The sequence below is a fragment of the Dicentrarchus labrax genome, unplaced genomic scaffold, assembly GCF_905237075.1.
Source record: "Dicentrarchus labrax unplaced genomic scaffold, dlabrax2021, whole genome shotgun sequence".
Classification (NCBI taxonomy): Eukaryota; Metazoa; Chordata; class Actinopteri; family Moronidae; genus Dicentrarchus; species Dicentrarchus labrax.
In genome coordinates, this window is record NW_026136711.1 from 12629386 (window position 1) to 12655713 (window position 26328).

Here is a 26328-nt window from a genome sequence, read left to right on the forward strand (position 1 = left end):
AATCAACACTTAGTTATTGGCTGACATAGAATTAATTGCACATATAATCGACCCAGTTTCGATAAGTGCGCTGCTTTTTGCCACAAAAAAAGCAATTCGTTTTGTAATGAAATAGTCTATTGGTTTTGTTACTGAAGATGACCTCGAGTTGCTTAATTACCCCTTTAATATTAATATTTGTTAAGTCAATAAAAATACACAAAAAAAGGCTGAATGGGCAACTACTTTTTTAAATAAATCACAATTACGCCCCATCATAATGACTTGATAAAATCAGTACTGGTACGGTACTTCTGCTGCACAAGGATCTCAAGTCGGGTTTTTTGGGGAGGAGAGGGCGGGAGAAACTGCTGAAAATATGCCTTGACACTGTGAGTGCAACGCTCAAAGTCCATCTATTTCGTACTATAAATATGCTTTATTTATTAAATGAGCGTATTTGTCGTTTTAGAAGGCGTTTCTGGGATCCTTGAAGCCTAATCTGTAGCCTGAAACAGGTTTTGCCGCTCATTTGGACCACATATAGGCTACTGACTCAGATAATCATCCACAATAGACCAGCCCTTCGGATGCTTATTATAACAAAAGAAAAAAAATATCCGCGTTTTGCATGCGTTGAGGTGGAAACCGCACAATAAATGCGGGCTGGAGAAAAGCGATCGGATCTTGCCTGAACAGTCGAAACAATCGGAGAGCCATGAATAAATCAAAAAAGGGGGCTGGCATTTACTCCCAAATTCATTCAGTCATTTTATTAGTGTAGCGCTCAGCCGCTCTCTCTAGAAGCTTACAAACACAGGACTGTGCAAATAATATTAGGAAATTAGGCTCAGAAAAAGCATGCATTTGTTGATTTGTTATTTGGCTTTTTCGATCATGCTTTTTATTCTGACAGCTGTGTAGGGTCATTTTATTTTTAAAGGTCTACAACTTTAATGCTGAATTGGTGTGGAAGGCTGTTTGCATGAAGGCAAATTTCTCAACAACTTGAACAGGTTTATTACTCACTGCAGGTCGCTGTTTTGTGCCTCTTGTATTTGCTCACTGTCCACATTCTGCAGCAGACAGCGGATTACTGCTGGGGACAGAGGACGAGGACAGGTCATGAGCCGTGCGCACTGCAGGAATGTCCTCGTCGTCAATCGGTCACACGAGGTGCAACTATAGCACCTGACCGCTAGATGGCAGTAATCCTGACAGGTCTTCAGATCACACTTACAAATTCCCTTGTGGTACTTGGATATGTTATGGTGCCCTTACAAAAAGGACTTCATGTTTACCAACGAGGGTTACTGCTGAAGCTATGTCACAGCGTCCAACACAGGCACCATCAAATATACTAAAGCAGAGGAAGCCAGCAGTGCAGAGAGCCACATCATAACAGCAGGAATGCAGTGATTAGTAGTGGAATTTCTATGGTATGCAAGTCCTTACAAAAGGATTGTTGTTTTTGTAGGAGTAGTTTTGTGACATACATGTCTACAGCACATGTGAATTAACTTTTTAAAAAGAATCCAAGTGACACCGTCTGGCACAGATTTAGAATTTACAATATATTTATTTATAATCAGATGTAAAAGAAGAGTAAAAAAAGTACACCCATTACTCACAGACAGCTCATGGTAACACACATACTAATTTTCAATGTACAGCACTATTATTTTCACGTTAAAATTCCTACATTCAAGTAATATAACACATATAAGACCCTATTCTTACAGTGAAATGCCCATCCCTCCCACACAAAATAACACATGCTTCAACACATACAGATGTACCATTTTTGCAACTTTCCAGTAAGTCTGACGATGGACCAGAAAATTAATATTATGGATTGAATGATTGTTTGCACTACGCTTTAGTTTGATGCAGAATAAGACGTTTTGACACCCTTGGCACAAAAAAGACTAGTAGACTACCATGGAGAAATCCTGTGTTAAATTAAAAAAAACAAACACTTGAAGCTATGTGAGACTGGGGTGTGCTTAGAGCAGTGAGGGTGGAAACTGTTCTGTTCCACAATAACATTATTTCAATTCAACTTTAAAGTACAACTCTCTCTATTATGCCTGTACCTGTCTGTTAGATAAAGGCATAATAAAATGAGGAATCAAATGATGATTCGTTCAACAACGTTTCCGACTACAGTAGCACCATTTGCAGCTTAAAAAAAACAAAACAAAAAAAACCTGCACGCACCCTTACACTTACATGCACAAACACACACAGGTGGAGTGTAATAAGAGGCATACAGCTGGCAAAGCACACAGAGTGAGAGCGAACACGGTATAGACCACTGAACTCTCTTAACTTGCATGTGCAATTCCGGGTGTATATATTTGTATAACTAAATAAGGGTGCTGGGCTTGTGCCTGTGAGTTCAAATTTTCAGATACAGTACATTTGATGATTCGTTTTCGTGTGATCATAATGAAAAAATGACAGAAAAGTAAGAAAAGACAGAATGTATCGTTGATTAGGGTATCGTTTCTTAAAAATCTCCCTTAATTTCCTGGAGCTTTATATTATTTTATACACCTTTACAGTTTGACAGCTAAGACAGGATTATTGCTTTAGATACCAGCAAACCTCATTTCATTTTTATCTCATCCTCTGATAGAGGAACTAAAGAAGTCATGGTCAAGCCCAAATCTTTTAATGGTCTTGTTATCCATCCAGATGACCATATGAAGATACAAGGAGCATATTTTAGAGGAGACTATTTTGAAGTGCTGGGCAAAGACCATGTTCCCAGGGGAGCCATTTCTTTTTCATTTGCTTATCATGTGTTCCAGTCTGGGGTTGACAAAGGAAAAGCCAGCGAATGCTGCCTGGTCCATGGAGTCGATGAGGTTCTTGTCCGCATGGGAGAGCCGTGGCTTCTCGCTCAGGAACTCTCGGTCAAAGTTGCTGCAGTCACTGGGGGATTTCTGTGGGTGGCAAGTCAGGTTAATGTAACAAAGCATACTGAAGTCATCAGTATCCTAGATGCATGTAATCATATTTACACAAATGGATTTTAGACACCACATAGTTTGTTGAGAAATAAAATCATAGACTCATACCACTTTGGGCTTGAAAGGAGGCTCCACTGCTCTCTTCTCCAGTGCTGGCCAGTTGATGGTTTTAAAGAACGCATGTGCACGGATGTCTCCCACCACACCTAGCCTGCGACTGGGATCTCGCTCAAACAACTGGAAAAATGATGAAGGGAAAGAAGCCATTTTGATTACAGGAATGACACAGAACCACTCCCTACAATACTATGTTGTGATAAGGACGAATGTATGCACTGAAATCCATTCGTGTGTATGATGTAAACACTGTTTCTGCCTGGGGGGAACAAAGTGTGCCCATGTGTATCCTCATAGTTACCAGCTCGAGCAGACTCTTGGCCTCCTTGGTGATCCACCGAGGGTAGTGAGGGGTGTCCGACCTGATGGACTCAAACAGCTCATCCTCATCGTCACCTTGGAAAGGTGACTGACCAATCAGCATCTCGTACACCAGCACGCCGAAAGACCACCAGTCTACAGAGAAGGTATACTTCTGTCCAAGTAGGATCTGAGATGAGAGACAGATTTAAAAAAAAACATCAGAAGGTAATAAGGAGGAAAGGGACACAGACTGTCTAAGTTGAAACACTCTGCTGGTGTTCATTAGTACTGAAGAAGCCAAGTTAATAACTCCAGTCTAGTGATGTGCAGATTTTGCCATGCCTCTTTATGACCACTAGGAGGCAAACAGACTGTGAATGAATGATGGGATGCATAACAAGGTGAGAAAGGGGCTTCACATTTAAAAAAGTATGTTTACAGAGCAAATATGTTTTAATGATTTTGATGGAAACATAGTGGGATGAAACGTGACCTGAAGCTAACCTCTGGTGCGATATAGTCTGGTGTCCCACAAAACGTGGTGGCTCTGACATCTCCAAACACACTCTCTTTACACATTCCAAAGTCCGCAATCTTTATGTGTCCATCCTTGTCCAGCATCACATTGTCCAGTTTCAGATCTCTGAGTAAAGACAGAAGAAAAAATATAAAAAAATGCACAACCAGTTTCACTACAGGATATTCTGTTTGAAGTACTGTAGTCTAATATCAGGAAGAGTTTCAGTTCCAGTCTACTCTGTTGGTGTAACAGGTTGAATATAGAGATTGTAGACACTGGTACAGAGCAACTGTTGGGTCTTACCTATAGATAATTCCTTTTGAGTGGAGGAACTGCAGTCCAACAATTATCTCAGCTGCATAGAACCTGAAGGTTGAAATGTGCAAAACAAGCATTAAACCCAGTTTTACTGTGATTCAGAGGTACAGTTACAGATCCTCCATTGCGGAAAATGACAGTTGCTGTATTACTCATAGTTCCTTACACAGTATCACAGTGTACTTACGTGGCTCTGTTGAGATCGAAGCGGCCTTTGTCTTGGATGTGGAACATCAAGTCGCCTCCGTTCAGGTACTCCATTACAAAGAAGAGGTGCTCCTGTTCAAACAACAGATTTATTGTCAGCTCACTGTCACCGACAAATGAAGCATGAAGAGTGTGTGAGGAGGAAGAAAAGATTGGGGGGGTGGGGGGGAGTGTGGGTCTTTATCAACAACAGGTAATTGTGGCTCTTACTGTTGCAGCCCTGGTTGATTCCTTATCAGAAAACACACGTTTAAATGTTTCACTAGTGGAGTTGTTCAGTACTTGTGCACTTACTTTAGACTGGAATGTGGAGTAGAGGTGTGTGAGGAATGGGTTCTCCCAGGCAAGGGCCAGGACTCTCTTCTCCACCATGGTACACTCCACATCATCATCCATGAGGACTACATCCTTCTTCAGAACCTTCACAGCAAAGTACTGTCCTTGCCCCTTCAGCTCCGCCAGCAGCACCTGAGGTGTCAAAGCCACTTAGAGTGAGTACTTCATCAGAGTGAATAATAGCAAATTACAATCGAAATTGGGTTTTGGTGGTGTTGTATGCTCAATCTCAATGTACCTCAGTGAGGACACTGGGTGTTTGATTCACTGCCAGGCTACACTGGGCTGTGATATAAATTAACCCCCTATCCTCTGCTTCTCTGTTTTACCTCAAATAGGTCAACCTTCACAGGCTGTATGTTTTTGTCAAATATGTCCTGGCATCTCTAGTGATGGATGAATAACCTATCTCCCACTCCAGGGAAGTGAGGGAAGTCATTTAACCTGCAGTGGTGAGATGTATTGCTCTAGAAAGCCTAGTTTATGAAAAAAATAAAGAATTATACAATGAAATAAAAAATGAAATACAATATGCTTTAGGGAAGGACAGTGATAGACTCTGATGGTTACATTAAGACATTATAACATGATAAAAATCTGCCTCTTGAAGATGTGTGCCCTTCAAAGCTCACTAGTATTAAAATTCAGCACATTTACAACAACAGTTTCACATATTTCTTGTTCTTAGTAATTCCACTTCTAATGGTTGGCTTTATAATGTTCATCTACAAAGCAAACAGTCACACAATTGCAGAATTACTAAGAATTAAGAACTGAACATTAAGAATGTTTTTTCGTTGCCGTATATGTGAAACATCATTGGCATAACAAGTTTGTGTAAGCAAACAGTGCCTTACATTTTTGTGTCTCCGCAATCATTTCATGTTAAATTGAGGAAAGGATTTAAACCATAGGGCCTACCTTGCCAAAGCTGCCTTTTCCCAGCACCTTGTGGAAGACCAGGTGGTTGATGGTGAGGCGTAGCCGGGGAACTGTAGGTGCGGCTGGGGTTGGGCTCAAGCCCTCAGGTACTTTGCCATTGCCATCTGCTATAAATACACATTTGCAACTGCAGAGTAAATACATTATGCAAACTGGAATGCAAAGATGCATGCAAACTCATACAACAAAGAATATAGATTTGAGAATGTATATAAAAACATACAGACTATCTGCAACAATATTACAACTATTTTACCGTAATAATACAACTTGATTTAAATCCAACAACTTATAGTCTAAAATGAACACATCTTACCACTAGGGTCTGCTGTTGCACTACGGACGTCTTGGTAGACCCCAATATCTGCTGCATTGGGATCTTCAGATTTCTTCATAGATTTCTAGGGATTAAAAAACATTGACATTGTACACATCAACAATATATAATTTGTTCTTAATTTTCTAAACTAAACATAGTGTTACTGTTCCAACCTGAGAGATTTGAGACAGAGCCTCAGCCAGTAGTTTCTGGTTGATTCCACACAGATTGGCCACTTTCGCCTGACAGTAACTATGTACGTTCATGCCACAGTCTGGTCAGAGGAAAAATAAATAAATAAATTGTAAAATCAATTGGTAAAGTGGAGAAAGGGAATACAACAGAAGAGAAAAATGTCAAAATGAGATGTATCATCTGAGAGAAAGCATAAAAAACAATAAACCCATTAGACCCACCTTCACATTTAAGACCCTGTCTGTAGAGACCCCACAGCAGACTGCCACAGTGGTCGCAGAATGTGGGGCTCTTGTAGTTGTAGTACTTGAAGCGATGAGGCATATCAATCTTGAAGCGCTCTTTCTGGAACTACAAACACAGAAATCCATTAAACCCACAGAAAGGTGCTATCTGATCATTAAAGTAGAAACAAATATAATATAATAATAATGTTTTGCAAGTTTTGAGTTGCATTTGAGTGGCAGGCAAAAGTCAGAGTGAAATTCCTCAGCCAATACATCTCCAGTGATTTAAATATTGAATTGATCTTTACAAATTTTGGTTGATCGGTTTTAAAATTTGAGCCTTAAAGGATGATATGAACTACTTAATGATACTTTGTGAAATAAATGTAAATAAAGCAGGAGAGAATACAAAGTCATTATTGAACTGCAGGAGGGAAAAGTAATAAAAAGCTAATAAAGTAAGGTAAATGCAGTTTGTCAGTGTCAGATCTGAGGTGAGGTTTTGCATTGATGCTGAAGAACATTAACTTTGCTCACCACAGTTTCACGACTGTTGGTCGCTGTCCCAGTGCACCTGCCAATGATGATTTCGATGCATTTCTTGTGGATTGCTGCATTGCATTCTGTGTGAAACAAATAGAATGTTAAGTGTGAAGAATTCAAAAGATAAAATGTGGTAAAAATCATCATCTAATGAAACACTCACGTCTGCACTTGTAACCTTGCTTGTTGAGCCCCCTGTATGTGAGAAAAGGAACATAATTAAACTCTTGTAATGGGTGACATGTCCTAACAAAGATGATATTCGAGCAATATATCCAGGACGGTTTTCATTACTAAGATTGTGGTTGTGATAGTGATGTACTCCAGCTAGCTTGCAGATAGTCAGCAGCATTAATGTACATTAATGTAAGTGTACTGTCTCCTTTATGCAACAGCTACCAAACTACATCTGTACTGTCTGCAAACGTTGTATTCTGCAAGGACAAAAAAAAAACCTGGGAAAAACATGAAAGACCTGCTACTAGAACTAGCACAGCAATGACTCATTTGTTATCAGCATAACTGGTAGCTGTCTCTAAAATCTTAGACCATTTTATTAAAACTTGTATTTGTACAAATGGTCAGATAGTCAAACAGATGTGCACAGACTAAAGCAAACATTAGATTTCCTCCAGTCTGTCTCTAAAAGGGATTAGAGTACTGTAGTTTGGGAGATAGGGGAGGAACTTGGCTCGCAGGTTAATGCTGCTGACATAGTTGGAACAAAACATGACAGCCTTGTGGGATTTCCCAAGACAGTGAGTCATTCTCACAATAGCAGTCCTGCTGTTGTTTCTACCATTACTAACCCCCCATGGACTGCTCCATTTAGGAAACTAGAACCTCTACTAATTCTAGTCTTTTGAGAAACACCCTTAGGGGGCTGCACTTTTCTTATTGGACAACTGATATTTTTGCCTCATTTGGTACCCAGAAAACATACAGTGGGTGACAGCACAAATGGTCTGGAATTATAAAAGCTGCGCCAGTGGCCTCTTAGTAAAAACACAATGCTGATTATAATAATAATGCAGACAAACAAGTAGACAGGCAAATTAGCTGGTTCTGGATAAGTCCTGACCAGACAGAGCAGAATTGGAAATTACTAACACAGTCTCTCCCTGGAATTCAAAAGATACTCAAAACAGGTTGAAGGTGAAAGTCAAAGTATTTGATATGTTAACCAGCTAAAGTACACAAACATAACAGTGACATAATGTAACAAAGGCAGGACTTGGCATCTCACCACAGGAACTCTCTGCAGACGGAGCAGAAGGTGGGTTGGCCAAAGAAGGTAGCTGTGAACTCGTGGTTCTTGATCATGTGAACCTTGGGCTGCTTGAAAGCTCCTCTCCTCCTGTTGAGGGTCATGACTCCATCCTCAGGAGGAACCTTGACTGATGGCTTACAAGCCGCTGAGGGGAGAGATCAATTTACCAGTCAAACTGCTGTATTTCTACTCTATTCAAAACATATTATGTTGATTGTCAAACAGCTTTAGAGTGAATTATTATGCACATACACTTTTAATTGATTTGCAAATACAATATAATGATATCAGGCACGCAGTGAGGTCTTGTTGATTATTTATTTTACCAAACTTTTTACAATCTAGCTGATGAGATTTATTGATGAAATTACATCACAGTGGGCATTACCATAAATCAATATTTAGCTACAATGGCCAAGGGGTATTTAGTCAAATAGCCCGATTAGCTAGAGAAGGAGGCCCCAAATGGAGGGTAAACACAGAAAAATACCATTTTGGATAAGCAGCTTCCACTGATGCATGTGAACAGGGTGGGGTCGAAAGTCATCCAGAGAGGACAACGAAAAAGGCGTGAGAGAAGTAAACAAAGCAGGCAGAAACTCTGGTGGAGATAGGGAGGGTAGGTGGGTGGATGGGTAAGAGGGAGGGGAGGGAATGAGGGACAATTCAAGAGGAGTAGCCCCAAAAGAGACAACTGATAGACATGGAAACGTGGGAAGAGTGATGAGGTGAGAGAAATAAACTAATTTCCTCTCTCTGCCATTCTAGTGACAGATGTTTATGTTTGATCAACGCTTCAGTGAGCTGAGCCAAGTAAGTGGGAGTGAGAGAGAGGGCAAGAGAAATACGACAGAGGAGGCAGACAGCGCTGAGGGTTGTTCACACATGCCTAAAAATACTTCAGGCTGCTTTTCAGGAAACCTGTGGAGTGTGTAGGAGGGAGCTGATGGAGTATGGAGCCCTTCATAACAGTAGACACATCCCCCCCATCTCATGACCCTCTCCAACCCTGAACAGTGAACCCCGATTGTGCTACTCTCAGAAACTCCCCCAGAAGATAATCAGCCGATCACAGTGACTACCATAGACTGGGTTCCTGGGGCTGGGGCTGGTGAGCTGGCAGCTAAATAGCACTGCTCTCTCCACTTCTGTTTCTAACAGCTGAAGTGAAACTAAAATAGGTTTTTCAAAGCAGATAAATGATAGCAGTATGATTTCAATCTCAAGCTGCTTATGGTGGATAATTTGTGAGCTATTCCTTAAAACAAGATTCAATGTCACTGACAGACCAGACCATTAATACATAAAACTCTTCATTGAAAAACTTAATACAAAGCATGAAATAAAAGAAAACCAATATACCCATATAAGCCTAATATACTGTATGCAGTTGTTTAACCTTAGGTTCTTAGTGAACATTAGTACACTGTATCAAGAGAAATATCCATTAACATTTGGCTTGACATATGCTGAGCAATAAACATAAACATTCATTTAATATCTTAGCTATTCAAAGTACAGTCTTCCTACGTGACCTTGAAGGATTGTCACAGTGCATTCGCTGAGTGGCCACACCTGTACCCAACCGACAAGCTCAGTGAAAGATATGTCATCAGCATGCACATTAACCCTTGACAGCTTGAGGTAGACCGTTTATTGCAGGGCAGTTGGGCCAGAGCATGATGACTCCACACTGTAACTAACTAACTAACTAACGTGTTATGTTAAGCTGTGGCTGTGTGTAGAAAAGAAAGTGCAGGGAAATGAACACCAGAGGAGGAATCCTTCCTGCCGGTAGAGGGCATTATTTATCAACACTGAGACAGGGTGATTTTCTGTGGGTCCACTTGAGAGTAGAAAAGGGAAGGAGATACAAGGGGAAGGGTTTAAACACCCCCCCCCCCCAACAGCCATAGTGTGCAGACTATTTTCTTCCATGCTGACACTCCCTGGTGGTCTAGTGGTTAGGATTCGGCGCTCTCACCGCCGCGGCCCGGGTTCGATTCCCGGTCAGGGAATGTTGTTTTGAAGGCAGTGTAAACATATTTTCTAAGCAATGTGCAAAAACACACAATTGCCTGCCAAAGTTAGAATAGTTTTGGTTATTTGTAATGAGAGATTTCTGTCTATACTGTCACTAGTTTGAACTGGGTTGTGCTCAGTAACAAAAAGGTGATGTGGTGTCACATGTTTCCAATCAGGATTAAGCAGTATTTGAAACTAAATGTGATGACAGTTGTGGGGTTGCTTGCTTAAGTTTCCAGGCTACTGTTGATGAAATCCCACCCGGTCTTGATGAAGAAGATAACTTTAACTTATTTTTGTTGTTATTTAGTCATGAAAGGGGCTTTTTATGACGCAGCAGTTTCACCTGCATCACTGTCCTCCAGGAAGAACTGTACCGCCATCTGGACCCTCCCTGAAGGATGCAGGTCCAACCAGAACTCAGTGCGACTGTTGGTTTTGGACTTCTTACAGCGTTCCGCCAGCACAGACACGCCCACCGTGGCCTTGGCCAATGGTTCCTCGGTGCTCTGCATGAGGACCACTTCTAGGACACGCCCCTCATAGATGTGAGCATCAAAAGTGGACTTCCAGGCTGGATACATGGTGGGCTTTCTCTGGACCAAGGTCTTTCCTCGCTCTGTGAAATAAGATTAGGGTCATCATTGGGAACAAAACGTTTGTCTTTTATTTTTCCTTTCTCAGGGAAGTCACAAAAGGTAAGACAGCACAAAGCACCTGGAACTGATAGAGAGTCAGTATGCTTATGGATTTTTAAGTCCAGCAGATGGTGGCTGTTAAGGCAATTAAACTTAGAAGGTCTGGTCTTCCAGTTCACTGTGCTACATAAAATTATGACTGCATACAGGTGTGTTTACATCTGCAAATACCTGTGTTGACAGACTCTTTCATCTTGACGGCACAGATGGGAGGGTCAGAAAGAGAGGGCAGCACGCCCACGTCATAAGCATTGAAGGAGATACGCAGGAAGGGTGCCATGGTGACTGCTCACCTAAGCCTCCTGGAACAAAGACATAGACTCACAGTTAGAACATCACATACACATACACACAAACACACACATACAATAATCTTTTACTTGGATTGCTTAACTTCTGCACTTAAAACAAGAAGGAAGAGAGTTGGTGGCTAACAGTGTCTTCAGATGGGAACTACAGAGGAAGTAGAAGTTTCCAACTCAAGACACAACTTTGGAAACTACCCGCAAATAATGAGGGAAGAAGTAACAGAGTGGTAATCCCAAACTGTGCACATCAGAGCAGGATGAGGGAATGTGAAACAGAAAATCAAAAATGATCACATTTAAAAGATAAACAGAGTATTAGAAGGAGGAAAACAAAGTTAAAAGATAAGCAGGCTCTTTGCTATTTTACACTGATTTTGTGGGAATTCTTCCAATGAAACTATGCTCTTTAATCATGGTTGTCTAGTCCTTATTCCCAGCTGTTTCTACTTAGTTGGTTGTATTTATTTATGTCTGTGGCCATTCTTTAAAGGACGTTTAGAGCACTACACCATAGAGAATTGTCAATATTAGCATCAGTCTTGCCGATTTTCTGTCTAGTAATGCTGTACATGTTAGAGTCACTCTAAACTAGAATCAATCCCTCTGCAGGCCACATCTGCAATATTACATCTATTATGCTGAAAGAAATAAAATACCTATTTAAGTAATATGTAAAGGTATCCACCTTCTTCTGATGTATCTGTTGTTCTAAAATGCATTACATTCCAAGTGAAAATTAAATCCTACACACATCATTTCAAAAGTATAAAACTGAAACAGAAAACACAAGCAGTTTGCAAAAGTGTCCACCTGCTTGCATCATTTAAGCTGAATTGCTCCACTGACAGATTTGTTCAGCACGGTTCTCCATGTGTTTTCTACACTTCCTCTTAAAGTGTTTCTTGTGGGGTTTGAATAGAAGTCTTTGAGTCCTTCTTAATCTGCCCAGATGGCCCAGACCCTTCTATATATTTTAACACAATTATTATAAAGCAGGGTGGTAGAGTCTCCATATAAAGCAGTATGAAGTGTTAAAGAATGAAACACATAAATTAAATCCCCAGACAAATGTTAAATAACTTATAACACAAGAAAAACACTATTTGGGCAACTCTCTGTGGCAGGCAACAGGACAGCAGCTGCTGCTTTATAGGACCTGCAAATAGTAAAGTCCTTGGAAAGGGAGTACTTTTTTATTAACCTGTACTTTTATACTGTACATGTGTACATTAAAATAATAACATTTATCAAATCTAATTATCCTAAACTATCAGACGACAAGAAAGCGTTTTTTTGAAGGTGTAGTCAGTATCAGTAGGACACCAAAGAACCAACCATAGGAGGACAAACACTGGTTTTGTTTTCTCAGCTTTAGGACACAGTGTTCAGCAAATCAGTGTTCTTTAATAACGAACTGTCTTACTGGGGAAAAAATGCTGAAAAACTGGTACCATTTCTCCTTGTTATAAGGGATTACAAAGGGTGACATTTTCTAAACTTAGTGGGCAGCCAGTCAAGCTTAATGTTGTATAAAGAAACAAATACTTACTGAGCCAATCATGTTATCGAGGCTGTTCACTTACACTATACATATACTGTATGTTGTCACAGACTAGCAGCACCCTGAGGGCATACTAGCCCACATCCCAGTTACCAAAAACAGCAATAAAATCCCACAGAATTCCTCCACACAGCACTTTTTGTGAGCTTTTAAGTTCCTTAACTTGATCTCTTGCTCTATTAATATAATATTGGCTTATTAGTCATTTCATAAACATGGCATGCCTGTGATTTTAGTGTGATCACATTCTAGCTACACTATGATGTTTAGCTGCTCTATAAAATTACATTTCTGTAATCTAATTTCTAAAAGACATGTCCTTCCCCTGAGCATGAATATGTACATTAAACTCCTGGACAGGAATGTACTATAGCCTTCCTGCTTCTGCCTAAATAATTAATCAATCATGACATTATTCAATGTCATACATAATGAGTTGTCCTGAGTTACTGAACCGGTGCTTGCTGTGATACATACATGTTTGCTGCTCTGCCTACAAAGGTAGACCAGATGCTTTTTTGGGCTCAGGCTGGATCCAGATCACGTTTTAGCTTCTTGCTGAGTGACACTCTAAATGCACAATTGAAATGAGAATTTTCATATTGCAGCTGAAAAGTTTTAGGGGACGAGGAAATCCTGTTTCTTCTCCACTGCTTTTTCTAATCACTGTGTGGAGCTGCTTAGCAGTACAAGATGTTACTGTGCCTGCACTGAACAAGTCTTGGGTGGGAATGTGTACAATTGGATTAATGTATGCAGCTGTATAAAATTCTTTAGTATTTGACTCACTCAGGATCTATAGTGTGTAGGTGTCATATCTGATGTGATATCTCAGACAAGCAACACAATTCTGGATGGTTGAAGTGTATGGTATCTCAGTAGCTGTCACTAAGGTGCCCTTTGAGCAAGCCTCTTAACCTTCAACTGTTCCAAAAGTCAGTTACTTGCCAGCACATGGTGATGTGGCCACTACTTCTGTGTGGGGATGACATGGAGCACAGTGTTTACAAGACGCAGAAACCATTACGCACAAGTGACAGCTATGTTACAGTCATTTTAAATGTCCTGCAGTATCGGCTATACTCTCTGTCATCTGGTTTAAAACAGGTCGAAAGACATCGACAATCCATTATTTATGATAGCCTAATCAGTGCAACTGACAAGTGAAAAAACATCAATAATACTCTTACATATTCTACAAAAACCAAAAGGACATAACATAACTAACAGCAATTATAGCCTACGTAAATTCAGAATATTTTCACGGATCTACTTAATGATCTGCTAAAGACGAAATGATAATTAAATAAAGGGTTATCTCATTTGAACTTAGAGTCTTCTTTATTCTAGTGAAAGCAGCTTGTTGCATGTATCTCCGTTATCTTAGTAATTATTCATGACAATGTCGCAGCGCTCCAAAATACACAATACGTTCAGTGCAGCAATTTTCAATATTACCATGTCACCAAGTAAACTCTCCACAGCATTTTTACCAAAGTCTCAAGGCAAGTCGAGTCTCACAGCATGGTCACTCTAATTTACATTCATTTATACAGACAAGCAATTTTCTAATTCAGTGATTTTGGAGAGAATTGGAGCACCTGGAGGAAACCCATAAAGTCCATGTCCCGACATCTCCCTGGCCCTCAGCCAGCTGATTAAAACCTAGGACCTTTGTGTTATGATAAGACAGAGCTTTCCTCAGAGCCATTATGCCACCCTGTATTATTCTGAAATCACAAATCCATACTAAGGATAGGCATGAGTACTCGAGTACTTGGACGTCGGTACTAGTTCACTGTATCAAGTACTAATCTGATCTGCGCATGTGTAGCCGCCAATAACGTTCAACACTTTTAGTCACAGAAAAAAAAGACAAAATGAACATGCAGTGCAAGTTTTGTAACATTAGACTTAATTAAATTAAACTTCTGTATCATAGAACAACTATAACCATTTGTAGATTAAGTAAGGAGAAAACAAGCGAGATGGACAAGAGGCAACCTCTTATCATCTTATTTGCTAAAGTCAACAAGCAACGCTGTGATGCTACCAGGCGATAAAGCGGCTCATATCACAAGTGGTGACTGGAGATATGCTCCTGTTAAACTTTGTGGAAGGAGGAAATTTCTACCAGCTGATGGAGTTTGCTGATTACAGGTTACCACTGAGGCAAACAACAACTACAAGTGTGTAGAAGATGTATGCGTGCTGTGAAATTCAGGGCTGAACAAAATGAACTGTTGAACAAAATGAAGCTATAGCCTACGGGTCAAAGTGGCTGCAGTAAACCAGCCAAATTATTGAGATTATTGAAATGATTGCAACACCTTAATGTTCATGGACATGGTTTATGTTCATGGCTAATCTCTACAGTCTGTCAGTCAGTCTGCATTTTATATAAATAAATGAATACACTGATAACGTGTTTTTTAAAAAGATATGACACAGGACTTTTTTTTACAGCATATATACAGCAATAAATGTGAATTAAAGTCTACAGAGTTCCAAATGTATTCATAGTAAGTGTATAGTTATGTACTAGATGTGTAATGTTGGTATAAAGCTACAGTAATAGAGAATACATACAGTATGTTGGAAACATTTTTACATCTTTAAGATAATCAGCCTATATTTTGAAAATATATCCTTGTCTCCACTTGGCTGAGAATGACACATCTCTGTTGTTGCTGCTGAAGGCTCTGACCGACCCTGTGAGTCTGCTGGGGATCTAAAGACTCCAACAACAAGCAATTTCTGAAAGAGGTCAGGAGGGTCGAGATCGAGAATCTATTAGAGCTCTCATGATACTGCCCGCGCGCACACACACAAACAGACACGCAAAAACAATATTATGTCTTTTTTTAGTTATGGAGTTTGCCAGATGTGAAAAACACGCAAAATTTTTTTTAGAGTCCATTTCCAATTTACACAAGCACTCTTGTGTACACATACATAAGCATTGGTACACAGAAAAGAGAGCCTTGTTTCCCCAGAGAGAGCGGAAAAAATGAGCACATGCAATTGGGAAAGGGGTGGGTAGAGGAAAAGAGCAAAAGAGAGGGAAAGAAAAAAAAGATAGACAACACACTGGAAGACCGGACCGGCCAGTGGACCTGAAGAGAAATCAGATTCAATGACAATACCAGATTTGCCTTCACTAAATCCAGCCACAATGAGGTCAGTTTTCCAGCGAGATGGATATGGATGTTCGTGTGTGTGTGTGTGGCATCCAGGTGCTATTTAGTTACTCTCAAGAAATATTTAAGCTTTTGCCCTAGACTGAAAGGACTGCCAAGACCCAGTGAATGTAAAGCTGGACTACCAGCCTGTGGCGTCTACTTTACTTTCTATAACACAAAAGAATTCATAAATTATACACTAACTTTAAGAAGGTACAGTATGTGGAAAACATGACAACAAGAAGATGTAAGTAACTAGAACATGCCATTAAATGCCGCTTGACTTGACATGAAAATTGCTGTCGTCTGACATATAAGCTCTAAAGGGACTTTAAGAAGTGCTCCTATTCCCGTAACTACACTTTGAGTGTCATTCAATAATGACAACTACAAAAACAGATTCATGGAACAGTCAATCCCGTGATGAACAGGAAAACAGAACATACAACCAGGAAAAAACCCTGACGTGAAACCAATCTTCTGTTACGTTGCATTCATGAAACAACACACTAATGGAGACAGAGATGCGTGATTGTCTCCAACAGATAAACTATCATCAAAATCATGCCCAATGATGCACCACAAACAGGTCAAAAGCCTGGTATGTACAGCATGTGTGGAGGTGTATTTAGTGAAAGACGTGATCAAGCAGGTCCAGCAGGTTTGGGAGCTTCTGTATGTCAAACATTCATCGGCCGGTCTGAACAAAGACAGGTACAATTATACAGAGAACAACAGCAACAGAGTTTCCTTCACACAGCGAACACAAATTATTGCATTACGTTACCTTTTGTGCAATTAATGCCAGCAACCTGAATTTAGATCAATAGGAATTCCACGAAGCAATGAAATATTAATTATTAACAAAGATCATTAATGATGGAAAATGATTCTTATTTGTCAGCCATAGAGCCACCTGCAGAACAGTTGAAAGGGATTCGGAGTCTTGTCCAAAGATGCATTAATTCTACATTGTGAATGTTTGACTACACAGCACTGATGGTTAACCTCTACCTGAACTAAGCCACCCTTTTGCTACACAATTACAAGAAAGGCTTGTTTACATCAAAAGCACTGTTTATAACAGTGTAGAACTTCTAGCCTTTTTTTTTTTTTTTTTTTTACTATTTTCCCATCAAGTTTTAGGACAATCCAGCAGGACAAAAAACATGTAGACAAGGCAACCAATTGGATTTTATATGGGCAGACAGTGGAATGTTCTTGTCCTCTGAACAGTGAAGTCAGTTACCTGACCTCAGTCCGACTAATTATATGTTTCACTTGCCAAACCCAAGGCATAAAGCCCCAGAAACAAGCAAGAAGTAAATATGGCTGCAGTACAGGCCTGTTAGATAATCACCAGGAAAGACACTGAGTGTCTGCTGGTGTCAATGTATTGTATTCTTCAGACAGTCATTGTTTCCAAATATTAAACATTAGGACTGGTAACTGTGTTAAAAGTACATCTCCTATATTTAAAAGACTCCAGTGGATGCATAACAGCAGCCAATGCAATGGAATGCATTATTAATGTTGTTAATTACACCTGTGGTTTTCCCACTGTGACATGTCAAAATGTCTGCAGTGAAAAAGGTCTATGTTGACTTACTGACTACAAACCAACAGGCCTTTTTCATGGAAGACATTTGTCACAGCAAGAAAAAAAATGGCTGAACTCCATTTCGTTGCTTCAGTTTCAGGGTCCTGGTATTGTGCATGCTAGCACACTGTCACAGCTAACTGAGACACTTGAATAGAATGGAGCTATCCTTAATGTTATTAGTAACACTTGGAAAAGGCACGTCAGTAGAACTGATTAAACCAGGGCTCTCAAACTCCACTAGGTCTGGGGACACTTCTGGTATTGTCATCTCGAAGGAGGGCCATTTCAATGTTCAACTGGTGCTAACCGGCCTGACAGGATGCTAAAAAAAGCTAGAAGATTAAAGTAGGACACAGGTAGCAGATCAACCTGTTAGTCATGTAAAGGTAAATAGATGTCAAATCAATATTAAAATGACTTAACATTACTAAAGTAGAGCTGTCAGTTGACATCATAACAACCAATGTGAGATTATATCAGTTTTGGTCATTTCTGGCTCACTTGATGCTGAGCTGTTGGTGCTGTCAAGAAAAACCAGGAAGTGTTTGACACATTCCCGTATTGTATAGTTGGTAATCAATAGCAGGAAATAAGGAGAAATGTGAAGGAAGAAATTGCGTACGTACTTGTTCCCTACATGTTCAAAACACCTTTCAGGTAAACAATTACACAAACTTTGTTTTCCCTGTCCTACTTTGTGTTTGTTTTACAGTTATTTCAAGAGACTGTGTTGTCTGACTGAGAAAGAGAGGAGGAGTGACTGGACTGACTTCCACTGACTGGAAGGAGCAGGGCCAGTGTGTGGCCGGGCAAATTAAAGCTGAACAAACACGTTCCACACGGTTATAATGAGCCTGAATAAGCATGGTAAGACTCAGGCAGGCGACACTCATGCCTAAAGCTAATAACCTGTGTAGTTGTGTGGGTAAACAATACATCTATTGCATCATCAAACTGCTATTTGTGATAGCTTAAATAAAAACAATCCATCCACATTGGAAATTAAACAGTGTGATCATGGAAAAGGGCTGATCCTAACTAAATATTTTCTTGCTACACATTAGGGCTGTGTTTCAGAAGGAATCTGACGATACAAAACATGAGGTTACGATTCAATATATTGTGATGTATTACGATACTGTAAGGAAGGCAATATTGTAGTATAATATAATTATACTATATATATACATATATATATATATATATAATAATTGTTAGTATAACAAATACACCATATATATGAGTAAAACAAGTTTTTTATGCAACCAGAACAGTGGTTTATAAAACTACTACACATCTAGTGGTTGAGGGTTTAAACACAAAAATCTATAGTGTATTCAAGAATCGACAGAATATCACAAGAGCAAGTAAAAAAATGACAACAGTGCTTTAGTGCTATAGCCTCTAAATTTAGTTTAGAGTGGAACTGATGGGCGCATGTTGTCAAAATTGACTTACAACTGAACAATGCCTTTAAGAATTATCTTCAATTGTTCATGCCTTTGGCGACCACTAAAAATATTTGAAGAACTTTTTTTGGGTACCAAACATATGCCATATTTGTTGAAAACAAACTGCAACTTGCAGAAGTGGTGAGAAAGTGTTTTGAGTTTAAATGGCTGAGAGAGAGTGGGAGTGGTCTTTACAAATATGAAGTGACAAACACAGTAGGACCAAAAAAAGCCTCCTTGCTGCAAGAAATAATACAAGATAACTTCTGAGCCCAATCAAATACTTAACATTATTTTTCATTCCAGACAAATGAATTCATGCAAAACATAATTCTCATAAAACTTGCCTTAATCCACAAATCTTTCACTGAGGCAAGGTGGCACGTATTAACGCCATCTCGAAAGCACATAACTGCACTTGTGCTCGCACATACACTAATAACCTTGAACAAAGCAGCCTTTAATGAATTTCAGTGGAGACTGGCTTGAAAGAATCAAAGCCTTCCTTTCTTTCACTAAGCAAGGTTAATGTCTAACACCCCCTCCCCAACCCCAACCCCATACACACACACACACACACACACACACACACACACACACATATAGAGGTTATGTCAATAGGCTGTATATTACAGATTTGGTGTAAGGAGACACCAACACCTACAGGGAAAAAATACAGTATCCATTAGTTCCATTCTGTGATGTTAAATTGTCTCCTTTTCTTTTTCTGACACACTCACACACACACACACAGACACAGACACAGACACACACAACACAGACACAGACACACACACACACACACACACACACACACACACACACACACACACACACACAAAGCCACCAGGTCAAAGTAGGACAGGAAAAGCGAGTGAGATTTGAAGAATGAGACTAGAGCTGAGGTTGCTGGTTCAAGGTCAGAGTCAGATGAATGGCTGTTGTGATACATTTATTCCAAAGATACTGACTGCTATAATTTCACTATGTGCCTTGAACTGACCTAAGACCAAATCAATGCAAGCTGTTAATAACTAACTATTAGTTGTTCACTACACATTGTCACAAACTTAGTGTAACTGTTGTTGTGGAGGGATAACCTTTTCAGATTTTCTGTCCCTTCCTCCTGAGTATCACTGAACTCTTTGGCATGGTGTCAAACCTGCCATACCAGCATGAAATGAATCCTGCCACTGTGTTTGTGTGTGTGTGAGCGTGCCTTCTCTCCACATGCATTAAGACTGGTGTCTATTTCTGCCCCACTCACAGTTCACAAAGCCTTGGTTAAGACAAATCAAATAGCATCCGAGCTTGGAGCACCAAACAGGATAGCATGATGTGTGTGTGGTGGGGGGAGGGGCAGAAAGAGAGTGAGAGAGACGCCAAGGGCAAGTGATGGCCAAACTATCATCACCCAGTGCTGATTTAGCAAATGAGGCAGTTCGCCTTTTGTCTGTGTGTGTCTGCCTGCCTGTGTGTGGAGTTGTGCATAGCGGTTGCTATTTAAAGTAAAATCATGTTATCGTACATCATGACAGAAGTGCTGCAGTGGAGATACTGTACTGTTTCATATTTTATGGCACATAAAACAAACTGCATGTACAGTTTTGGTGATACTGGGGCCAAAATTAGACTTTCTTTCCCCAATACATTACTTTGTTGAGTAGAAATATGTTTTACAAAACACCTGAGTCAGTTAATGAAATAAATCAAATCAGCTGCATTAGTGTTTAATTATGTTTTACCATAAACAGGAGTGCAACTTTTCTCAATAAAGTATAAAATTAACAAAATTATTGATTAAATCTGTAAATATCTCTTTAAAATAGATAAACTAGACTAATTACTGATGTCAACATTCAGTACTTGACCATTTTATTACTCAGTTTGGAAACAGTTTGGTTGTGTACATTATTATAAATATACCAAGAGACAAGCTGATGGCTTTTGGCATTTGACGTACCTATTGAAGCTTAGCCTACTCTGCCTTCCTGTCTCAAATTAAATGATCAATTATTTATATATGTATACAGTCTAATATCAGTCAGAACGCTATCTAAATTATATGAGTCGGTGTTGCGTTTATGTGTGTGTTGTACTATCGAGGGATCAGTACTGTATGGGTAACTCCTCACTGAGCAGATGTCCCAAACGTGTCCTCCAAGCAGCTCATGAAGCCACAAGCCAATATTGACACACCAGTAACTGCAGGCAGATAGTGTTACCTGCGCTCCCAATGCTGCACTGCCTCCAGAAGATAACAGCAGGATACAGAGTCTTGCCACAAATGCAGAATTGTGTTGTAGTGTGTGACACAAGACTTTTCGTAAGAGATGGAAAGAATATTTCAAAACAGGATCATGTGTTTAGCGTACCTGCGGAGCAGACAAGTCATGTCAGCTTCAGTGGATTCAGAAGGCTGATTTGTTTACAGCCACAAGAATGCTGGGTAATCTTCACACAGACACTAGTCATCCTATTTCTTTTTGTTACCACAAATACATCCTTCTCGTTGTGTTTTACTCAATCATTGACGTCATCCAGAAGAGGCGACGAAGGATGGTAAAGAGTTACATGATGGCAATTCCAGTTGCTAAACCTGCGTGCAATGAGGAAAGGACCTTTGATTCTTAAGGCTCATGGACTTTAGTCTCAGCCATTGACAGTATGGTGTCAACAGAACAATGCCAACCGGCTCCAGTACAAGTTAGACCACAAAGTGCCAAGTGCTGTTGTTCATCATCAGCACTGTCTTTGCAATGACTGTGGCACTGGCAGGTTTCTATCAAACCCTACCAGAAACCTAAGGATGAAACCTGGGATTTAATGAAAGTCAACTAAAATTCAACTTACACTTGAACTTCAGGGAATTAAAGTTATATCCACATTTTGTGACTACAGAATGGTGTGAGTTAGAGTCAATAGTTAACACACAGTATCTGTGAGACTCAAAAGTGAGTCATTATTGTCAGTGCTTAGTCTACCCGCAGGATCACCAGGAGGAGACTCTTAAACTGTACACCTTTAAACACCTTTAAAGTGTTTTAACAGTCATCACGGTGGACATAAACACCACCGTTTAGCCCACTTTTATTCTGCACTAAGTTAGCCTCGCTAGCTACATCCCTGAAACAGACTCCTCTGTTGCCATAGGATACAACACTTGGCAAGAGGAATTTATAAAGCACACAAACTGGCTTCCCGGTGTTGTACTGAAGGTAGTTTCCACAGTATTAGTCGGGACAAGTAAAGTTTTGTTACATTATCCGGACATGCAAGCACTGAAACATGGCTTAACTTAACTTACGTAACGTTAACTACACGGCGAGAGAGGGAGACATTCCGCGACAGCAGCCGCTCTCATTCCCGTCGCCAGGCAGTCGACGACTACTACTACTACTGATGTCAACCGAGGTTTGCAGTCGCTCCTCTGTGAGACAAAACTTCAGCCAAAAAAAGCGGGGCCATAGCAAAGCCAGGCGACTCCTGACACCCAGTAGTTACCCTACAAGCAAGTGTTTGTCCCAACTGTCAAACAACGCCGAGCTCAAGTTTTTCCAACCGCGAACAAGTTTAACCGCTTCTCAACAAACTGAGACTTACCTCTTCCGCCGAGCTTGGAAAGTGTGTTGTTGGTGGCGAGTTTGTACCGGCTTTGGTTTTTGAACCAGGGGTTTTCCCGGAGGTTCGACTTCTAGATCCTCGTTGGTGTTTAAGGAAGTGTTCAAGTCGACTGCTGTTAATTCAGGCTCTCTGTCAGTCAGTCAGTCTGTCTGTCTGTCTGTCTGTCTCTCTGCGCTGTCCTCGCTCTGTACTGCGGCTCTATGGCAGCGCGAGGAGCAGAGGAGTGAATGTGTGACGTCAACCAGGTGAATTTCCAACAGACACACACACACACACACACACACACACACACACACACACACACACACACGTGAGACTACATGGTTGTGCACAGCAGTAGACACACAACAACACAAATGTACCTTAGGCTTCACTATATTTATCTGACAGCTTTAAGTTTGAACTTTGCACACAAAACATATGAATATGTAAACAGGCTACAGCTGATAAGAAAGAGCTTCACAAATGTGAGGATTTGCTGCTTTTCCTTTTAATTATTTCAATAATTCAGACTTATTTCTCATCATTTTGAGGTTTGAGGAGACTGCTGGTTGTACAAAACAAGTACTGTGTCACTCTGGGCTCTGGGTAATTATGATGGCGCTTATCACTATTTTCAGAATTTCTAAAAAACTACACTATCTGTCATTAAATTGAGACAGTCATTAGCATATGAATCCATAATGACACTATCTCTAGAAATAGTTCATAAGATAGATTATAAAATAGTTCAAAATGAGCTCCAACTCAACCAACTACAACAGCAAAACCCTGCTATTACATTAATTCACGAGTAATAATCGGATATAATATATAATAGTATAACAATCACAGGGACCGTTTTTTCTTCCTTGAGTACTTATACCTTTAATAATTTCCTGACTATACTAACACACTTTTACTTAAGTCACATTTTCAATGCAATTCAATTTCAAATGCTCTTCATTTACTTAATTATTTTTTAAATTTCATACACTGGCAGGACTGGACCGACAACATGGAAACTTGATATTTTCCATTTGAAGCTGGTTTCTCTTAACTGCTGTGTCATAAGTAATGCTGTATCTTTCCTATCAGACTGGTATGTTCAGTGTCTAAAAGCAAGGAAGTGCTTGTGAAGCTTTGAAGATTGTGAACAGTTTTTCCTTCTTGTTAAATATCTGAATTTGGTAGGTGGACCAGCAAACCAGAAAATCAATGCAGTATGTACTCTCGGATACAGTCTGGTTACACACACACACAGTTTGTGGGCTGATCCGAACAGCCATGCATTTCCATACTGGCCCTGCCCACAACACCTCCACATTAACACTCCTCCTCTCCTTCACAAAGCAGAGAGATCCACGTGGTGCTGAGTCATCAGGCAGCCCCCACCCACCAAAACTGTATGACTATAAGAGAGAATGGACCGGTAAATTTAGACAGCCTGCCTCATCTTCTAAAGGGCTATTTATAGCTCCAAAAAGGGTTAAACGTTGACGTATAGAATAAGTGACAGAGTTGAATGCTGATAGAGTAGCTCACGACGTCATTACCACCACAAACATTTGGAGCGTGGGACAACAACTCAAGGACAATAGATTTTACCAGAAAGAAAAAAAACTGTCCGCCACTCACAGAGCTGTTGCAACTGATACACAAAATTTGTAGTCAATCATATATTCCAAATTTATAATTTCAAGATCACTCAACTATAGGCTTATCTGTGGCTGTGGGAAAGAGTAGTGTTACATCCTCCAAAGATTTAACACACACAAACACACATTAAAAACTTCAAGTCCCATGACAGGAAAACATAATTTTTTCAATTACTTTCACTTCCTGGAAATCTTCACCAATGACTTCATGCTGCACCACTGGTTGTAAATACAAATTCCACCCAATAAAACCATCACAGACCTGTGATAAGTCACCCCTCCCATGAAATGAACGTGCCTCTGGATTTACCAACTGATCCAGTGGATTTGCACTTGAGTGACCCCTTCCTGTGTTTAGTCCCGCCCAACACTGTGGTTCAGCATCAGATTGGGGAAGCAAGATTTTCTCCTCAACATGAGGAAGCAAAGAAGGTTTTCTCACCATCACCACCCTGAAGGAAGAAATGTAGAACAGTCGCGTGCATAGTTTCCCGTCAGCACAGGCTATGTGATGGCAATCAGGTTCATTTCTCGCTGATACCCAGGGGTTGCAGGAGAACAAAATGACCCCCCTGCAGCTTTAAACTTTTAATTAGAAGCATCATTGTCTGCTGTAAAAATTCCAGATGGAGTTGACGTTGCGTGTAACTGTGAAAACACCAGTTGTATAACATGACACAGCATACTGTATGAAACTACTGGCTTTTCTGTGTGAATTAGACTTCTATGCGGCAGGGGACTGACCCAGCCTGTTCCTGTTGGGATGGCCATTTCTGCCATCACAGCAGTGCCAGGGCAAACATCAGAGTGAGTAATGAGAGGAACAGGCAGAGGGAGGGAGGGAGGGAGGGATAAAAAACAATCCCTAAAAAAGGAGAGAAATGGTCCTTTCATCAAGAGACGTGCCAGAGACTAAAACTGCCTTTCACTATCTGTCCTCATTTCTTTGTCATTCTCTCTCTCCTGCTTGTTTTGCTCATGTCCACTTCTTTCCTACACATCTTTTTTCACTTTTCAAGGCTGAGAACTGTTTGTAGACAAGGAGAAGTTGAACAAGTTTCTTCATTGAAATGGCCATGAGGTAAACCAGACCAGTCTTTTAGACAGACATTTGGCTAACGTGTGGGTTATCTCTAAAAGCAGCACAACCTCACTTTCCTCTTTTAGACACTGTTGAAATGACTTCCTTCTCAAATGGTGATAAAAACGTCAAACGCACATCTACGAGTGATTGTGTTGTCTGTGGTTTAAAATGTTGTACCAGCCATCACAGCAGATAACACGCACAGCTGGAATATCAGCAAGGCTTTTGTTCTCAGATGCTTATTTATTGTTGCCATTCAAACTTACCCCCTATTGTGTAACATATTCTATGTTAAGGCTCTTGTGAATAGGAGCATTAGACAAGAACAAAGACGAGATGGAACACTTTCTCTTCAAAAACCCATACCTCAAACTCTGTTCAGGTGCATATTCAATGCAATGCATACCAACAGTATTGCACTGGAAAAGATTTGAGATAACAACATGGAACATTGCTCACCTGACTTCACTGGTGTCCTAGGCTACCCAGTCAGTGACACATACAGTGATACCTGCTATCACTGTCTTATCTTGAAACAAACTAAACTAAATTTAAAACATATTTTTGTTTAATTCTGAACCTCTTTGCCTGTGTCAGATTGGTATTTTGGCAATGCAATGCAAGCACTCTATTGAATTTCTTATTACTGGCCTCCTGGTTGTGAATTTTAAACGTTGTTGAGCGTGTACAAGGAGATGCTGTCCTTTTCCTATTATTAGAGGTCCTTTTCTTACAGAGACTGCAGAAATTGAAGGGTATTGATTCAAACATGCGGGAGGTTACCCAATCACTCTCCGCAGCTCTGGTTCCCTGGCCACAAAGGGAAAGGTTTTATTAATGTGTTTGCGTGAGAGACTGAGCTCATGCTCAGTGGAACAAGGTGTCTTTAACTGTTCAGTGC

General features: G+C 40.2%; 1 protein-coding gene and 1 non-coding gene across 3 annotated transcripts; one reads left to right on the forward strand and one right to left on the reverse strand.

The window, feature by feature from the left end:
- Positions 1–1538: 1538 nt before the first annotated feature.
- On the reverse strand, positions 1539–22911 carry prkcdb (protein kinase C, delta b). Of its 2 annotated transcripts, none has more exons than XM_051415168.1 (17): positions 22686–22911; positions 11149–11279; positions 10626–10898; positions 8231–8399; positions 7148–7179; positions 6979–7064; positions 6436–6565; positions 6193–6293; positions 6017–6101; positions 5680–5807; positions 4717–4890; positions 4403–4494; positions 4201–4263; positions 3882–4020; positions 3376–3564; positions 3066–3194; positions 1539–2930 (listed from the first exon to the last, which is right to left on the reverse strand). In XM_051415168.1, exons 2-17 carry the CDS (start codon positions 11255–11257, stop codon positions 2772–2774), a joined length of 2058 nt encoding a protein of 685 aa, XP_051271128.1. In that variant the 5' UTR covers positions 11258–11279; positions 22686–22911; the 3' UTR covers positions 1539–2771. The 2 variants fall into 2 exon arrangements, with proteins under 2 accessions (XP_051271128.1, XP_051271129.1); XM_051415169.1 differs by lacking the exon at positions 22686–22911 and adding an exon at positions 22390–22627.
- trnae-cuc (transfer RNA glutamic acid (anticodon CUC)) lies at positions 10201–10272 on the forward strand. Its single transcript has one exon. It is a non-coding gene; the product is annotated as a tRNA-Glu (tRNA).
- Positions 22912–26328: the final 3417 nt, after the last annotated feature.

Coding starts and splice junctions, on each gene's coding strand:
- prkcdb (XM_051415168.1), bottom strand. CDS start 11,257: ATGGCACCCTTCCTGCGTATCTCCTTCAATGCTTATGACGTGGGCGTG. Junction 3,195..3,375: donor CCAAGAGTCTGCTCGAGCTG/GTAACTATGAGG, acceptor TCATTTTTCCAG/TTGTTTGAGCGAGATCCCAG. Junction 2,931..3,065: donor CTCCTTTCAAGCCCAAAGTG/GTATGAGTCTAT, acceptor TGCCACCCACAG/AAATCCCCCAGTGACTGCAG.